This window comes from Lipotes vexillifer, unplaced genomic scaffold, assembly GCF_000442215.2.
Source record: "Lipotes vexillifer unplaced genomic scaffold, Lipotes_vexillifer_v1.1 scaffold261, whole genome shotgun sequence".
NCBI classification, from domain to species: Eukaryota; Metazoa; Chordata; class Mammalia; order Artiodactyla; family Lipotidae; genus Lipotes; species Lipotes vexillifer.
Genome location: NW_006778216.1, coordinates 349,931 through 356,006, shown reverse-complemented (window position 1 = coordinate 356,006; position 6,076 = coordinate 349,931). Strand labels below are relative to the sequence as shown.

The 6,076-nt window shown below is 41.1% G+C and overlaps 1 protein-coding gene across 1 annotated transcript in view; it reads right to left on the bottom strand.

Annotated features, from left to right (window-relative positions):
* The window catches only part of FANCD2 (FA complementation group D2), a 53,846-nt gene that overhangs the window by 36,861 nt on the left and 10,909 nt on the right, over window positions 1-6,076 (bottom strand). Inside the window, exons 10-13 of the mRNA XM_007451541.1 lie at window positions 5,543-5,647; window positions 4,101-4,201; window positions 3,578-3,686; window positions 3,316-3,351 (exon numbers count right to left, since the gene is read on the bottom strand). Of these exons, the coding sequence (XP_007451603.1) occupies window positions 3,316-3,351; window positions 3,578-3,686; window positions 4,101-4,201; window positions 5,543-5,647 (351 nt within the window). The remainder of the gene's footprint in view (window positions 1-3,315; window positions 3,352-3,577; window positions 3,687-4,100; window positions 4,202-5,542; window positions 5,648-6,076) is intronic.

Sequence of the window (6,076 nt, the reverse complement as noted above, 5' to 3'; positions counted from 1 at the left end):
TTTTTGCGGTATGTGGGCCTCTCACTGTTGTGGCCTCTCCCGTTGCGGAGCAACAGGCTCCGGACGCGCAGGCTCAGCGGCCATGGCCCACGGGCCCAGCCGCTCCGCGGCATGTGGGATCCTCCCGGACCGGGGCACGAACCCGTGTCCCCAGCATCGGCAGGCGGACTCTCAACCACTGCGCCACCAGGGAAGCCCAGGATATATTTTTTGACAGACATTCATGACATATTGTGAAGCAAAAGAAAGCAACCTGCAATAATCATAGTAATTCTATTTTTGTAAAAACAATATACAAGTACAAATATGTATAAGAGTGAGTGTGCCTGCACTTGCACACACATACAACTTGTATATGAATAGGAAAAAATCTGGAAGAATGATTATCCATGAAGAGTGGCACAGAGAGTGGAAGTAAACTTTATTTTACACATATTTAGATTACTTGTGGGGTTTCTTTTTTCCCCAATTAGCTTGTATTACCTATGTTTAAAAAAAAAAAAAAGAGGGACTTCCCTGGCTGTCCAGTGGTTAAGAATCTGCCGTCCAACGCAGGGGATGCAGGTTCGATCTGTGGTTGGGGAGCTAAGATCCCATATGCCACAGGGCAACTAAGCCCGCGTGCCGCCAAGTACTGAGCCCAATGCGCTCTAGAGCCCATGCGCCACAACTACTGAGCCTGCACACCACAACTAGAGAGCCCAAGGGCTGAAACTATTGAGCCTGTGTGCTAAAACTAGAGAGAAGACCGCACAATGCAACAAAAGATCCCGCATGCCGCAACTGAGACCCGACATAGCCAAATAAATAAATAAAGAGTTACAGCTGCCAAGTAACAGAAAAATATTTTTTCAAAAAGAGATATGGGCTTCCCTGGTGGCGCAGTGGTTGAGAGTCTGCCTGCCGATGCAGGGGACATGGGTTCGTGCCCTGGTCCGGGAAGATCCCACATGCCGCGGAGTGGCTGGGTCCGTGAGCCATGGCTGCTGAGCCTGCGCGTCCGGAGCCTGTGCTCCGCAACAGGAGAGGCCGCAACAGTGAGAGGCCCGCGTACCGCAAAAAAAAAAGAGAGCGAGAGAGAGACAGAGAAGTTAAAAAGTCAAGCAAGACAAAAAAGAAAAACACAAATTACTTGGAACTCACACAACTCAAAAGCAAAAAACCAAACAATCCAATTAAAAGATGGACAGGAAATCTGAATAGAAATTTTTCCAAAGAAGACACACAGATAGCCAACCTCCATGTAATGATGCTCAACATCACTAATCATCAGGGAAATGCAAATCAAAACCACAATGAGATATCACTTCACACCTGTTAGAACAGCTATCATCAAAAGGACAAAAAATAACATACGTTGGCAAGGATGTAGAGAAGAGGGAACCCTTGTGCACTGTTGGTGGAAATGTAAATTGATGCAACCACTATGGAAAACGGTATGATGGTTCCTCAAAAAAATAAAAATATAACCACTATAGATCCAGCAATTCCACTTCTGGCTACATATCTGAAGAAAACAAAAACACTAATTCGCAAAGATACCTGCACCCCATGTTCATTAGAACATTATTTACAATAGCTAAGACATGGAAACAACCCAAGTGTCCACTGATGGAATGGATAAAGAAAATGTGATATAAACACACACACTCTCTCTAGAATATTATTCAACTATAAAAAAGAACGAATCTTGCTATTGGCAACAACATGTATGAACCCTGAAGGCATTATGCTAAGTGAAATAAGTCAGACAGAGAAAGACAAATAGTGTATGATTTTAATTATATGTGGAATCTAAAAAATAAAACAAAAATGAACTCACAAATACAGAGAACAGATTGGTGGTTGCCAGAGGTAGGGGTAGGGAGATGGTAGGGAGTTGGTAAAGGGGGCCAAAAGGTACAAATTTCAGTTATAAAATAAATAAGTCACGGGGGTGTAATGTACAGCATGGTGAATATAGTTAATAACACTGTATTGCACATTTGAAAGTTACTAAGTGAGTAGACCTTAAAAGTTCTCATCACAAGTAAAAAAAAAATGGTAGCTATGTATGGTGATGGACATTAACGACCTATTGTGGTGATCATTTTGCAATATATACAAGTAACAGATCATTACATTGTACACCTGAAACTAATATAAAATGTCAATTATATCTCTAATGAGAAAAGATATTTTAATAAATGTTAGATGTTCTAATTAATAAAAGCAAAAACAATAAATTACTTGAGCCATCCCTTCACTGAAGGCCCAACTCAGACACCAAAATTCTGACAGATTATAGCAGAACACAATACAGTTATTAAAAATGACAATAAAAGGACTGCCCTGGCAGTCCAGTGGTTAAGACTCCATGCTCCCAATCCGGGGGCATGGGTTCAGTCCCTGGTTGGGGAAGATCCTGCATGTGGCATGGAGCGGCCGAAAAAAAAAAAAAAGACAATAAATATAATGCAGAAGCATGCAAAATGTTTATGACACAATGTGATGAGAAAAAAAATCAGAGTACAAAATTATATTTATACAATGATCAGAAATCTGTAAAAACAGCTATGCAGGAGGTCAAGGGTTATGCAATAATAAAACCGTTATCTTGGATATTTTGATTCCCTACCCACCCTCAACCTGGCAACCACAAAAAATTATTGAGTTTTTCATTGTTTTATTCAGTATCACAGCAGCTTTTAAAATAGTCATCCAACAACTGGATAATCCAACTAACAAAACTCTACAAAACAAGAGATTCCAACTAAAGAAAATCCTTAAAGGGAACCAATCAGTACACAAGAAATTCAATCATCTGTCTTCTTGACTGAAGAAAGTATCTCCAGATTTAAGACAGATTCAGTACCACTGCCCTGAGAGTAGATAGAATATTTGATTCAGTCCTGTCAGGTAAAGGAAAGTGAAACATGAAATGCCACTATCTTGACAATTCCATGTGGTGGGAGGAAGGGCAATCAGACAGACAGAGGGGCCTGAATACCTAACTCATGACCCAGGCAACTCTAGTCCTCACCTCCTCATGGGAGGGGGACTCAGCTTCTTTGACTGCAACTTATTATGCCTGTTTGGAATGTTACTATTTCCCCTTATGGATATTTTATTTCATTTTATTGCCAGAATAAAGACCATCTGGCAAGTCACCCCTTCAGATCATCTTCCTCAGGCAGCTAATGTTTATTAGAGCAGCTCCAAAAGTCACAGAAGGGATGAATGGAAGGAGCCAGAGAAAACAGCAGGAAGGAAAGCCAGCCAATATCACTAATTTTACATCTGTAATACTTAAAATTCATAGTACATGAACATTACCTTGTGTTCCGACACTGAGGTGGTGTTTTCAATTGCCTGCAAAAACAAGGGTTACAAAAATATTACAACACACAAGAACATTTTTCGCCTTATTCAGCATGCTCTGTTCTCTTATCTGAGAACCAATCTGCCCATCTGGCAACCATCATCTATTATTTCTACTCGACTGACTTTTAAGACTTTTATTTCAACCTACCTTTGCTTACACATCTGTCACTGATTGCCACCCATTTCTTCCTCAATGTTTAAAGATTTCACTCACCTTAATCCAGGCTTCTGAAATGATTTTCTCATATCTAACAGCTGACTTTATTACGTCAAAGAGAAGAATAACACAGTCTTGACTGCTGTTTTCTTGATTTCCTGAAGAACTACAAGTAGCAGAGGGAAAAAAAATCATTCTTCCACTTACCACAGAGGAACCTGTAAGATCTGGGTTCCTGCTTACTAGCCACGTGCCTTAAAACAAGTCACAGCTTCATGTGTACACTGGCTAGTAAAATTGTACTGCAGTCTACCTGGAATTGATCTGCAGAGCAAAGGGAGTACGTACACATACACACACACACACACACACACACACACACACACACACACACATATACAGATACTTATACATAGAATTATGATTTGAAAAACTGTATAGTAGTACACAGTTGTAATACTACTACCACTATTCGTAGTTGTTAAGTATTAAGATCTTCTGTCCGGGATTCAGAATAAACGTCAGAAAACTTTCCTTGCCTATGTGAGAAAAATGGTGATAACTTTCCATGAGTTTATACCTTGTTTGTCCTTTATTTTTCAACTTGCTCTGAGAAGCCTGCAACAACGATGGCAAAATACAATGCTGCAGATCCAAATTCTCCCGAAGCTCAGAGATTACCTACAGCAAATAAATATTAGCTATGTGTTCTGCTCATTCATAGCAGATAGGCACAATCTATTCTTTCAATAGAAAAACCATAACATTTTCCTGAAAGACTGAGGAAGAAGAATTATTAAATTAAATGTATTGGCAGGACTTCCCTGGTGATCCAGTGGTTGAGAATCCACCTTCCTTTGCAGGGGACACAGGTTTGATCTCTGGTCGGGGAAGTAAGATCCCATATGTCACAGGGCAGCTAAGCCTGTGTGCCGCAACTACTGAGCCCACACACCCTGGAGCCTGTGCATCACAACCACAGAGAAGCCCACGTGCCACAACGAAAGATCCTATGTGCTGCAACTAAGACCTGACACAGACAAAAATATATAAAGTGTTTTACTTATTTAATTAAATGTATTGTTAAACAAGGCATTTTGAAAAAGGCAGCTGATGAAAATAGCTAATGTGAGTATAGTATGCCATGCTCTTTACTTTTTTTATTATTTTTTAAAATATTTATGGGCTTCCCTGGTGGTGCAGTGGTTGAGAGTCCACCGGCTGATTCAGGGGACATGGGTTCGTGCCCTGGTCTGGGAGGATTCCACATGCCGCGGAGCGGCTGGGCCCGTGAGCCATGGCCGCTGAGCCTGCACGTCCGGAGCCTGTGCTCCGCAACGAGAGAAGCCACAACAGTGAGAGACCCTAAAAAAAAAAAAAAAAAATTATTATTTTTGGCTGCATCGGGTCTTAGTTGTGGTATGCAGGATCTTTTGTTGCAGCATGTGGGATCTTTCGTTGTGGCGTGCGGGCTTCTCTCTAGCTGTGGTGCTCGGGCTCCAGAGTGCATGGGCTCTGTAGTTGTGGCACTCGGGCTCTGTAGTTGTGGCACATGGGCTTTCTAGTTGTGGTGCACGGGCTCAGCAGTTCTGGCACATGGGCTTAGCTGCCCCGTGGCACATGGGATCTTAGTTCCCCAACAGGGATTGAACCCGTGTCCCCTGCCTTGGAAGGTGGATTCATAACCACTGGACCACCAGGGAAGTCCCTGTCATGCTGTTTAAAATTTCAGAATTCCTTCAGGCATTACACTGAAATAGCAAATATAACCTGTAGTAGCTTATATAGAACAACAAGTCTGGCTCGTAGCTCCATTCTCTCCCCTGCTGGATTAATCAGCATTATCAATTAGTTCTGGGACAGAGACGAGCAATTTGAACCGATTAATTTAAATAATTTATCTTGATGTATCTTCCTCAAGCTTAGTCTTTTTTTGACTTCTGAGTTTCACAAGAGCACCACTGCTATCCCCTGTACTCTCTAAGATCTAGCTGCCTACAGTGCTGGGAAACAGTAGCGTACCTCAAGTGCATCCGTGGCTGTTATGGAATGAAGAATGAACTTGATGATCATAGGTAAATCGTCCAACATGACAGATGACAGCTTACCCATCACTAACTGGCGGACCTAAACATAAAAAGCACAAAAACCTTACATATTTTCATGTTAATGCCTCAATCTAGTACTGACTCGTTAGGTAAAATTAGAAAAATTATTTCTCTCACTCAGTTTTCTCACTTGTAATTTTGGAAGAAAAACGTCTCATTTTATTTTTTTTTCCAAATTACAAGCTTTCAATTGTTAACGCTACAGCTTCTTCAAAAACAGACAGGTGATAAACATGAAAGTCTTCTTCTCTTAATTTTGGAGCCTGAATTTTCCACTGGCTAGAGGAAGGCATAAAAAGTTGTTATTCCTATGGGAGCAGTTTGTAACTATACAGGCAATACAGAAGATTTCCACTAAAACATACTGATTAAAAATGAGCAGTTAATCTATCATAGTATGGCATGTGAAATTCACTGAAAGTAAAAAAGAGAGCAAACGTCATTCAGC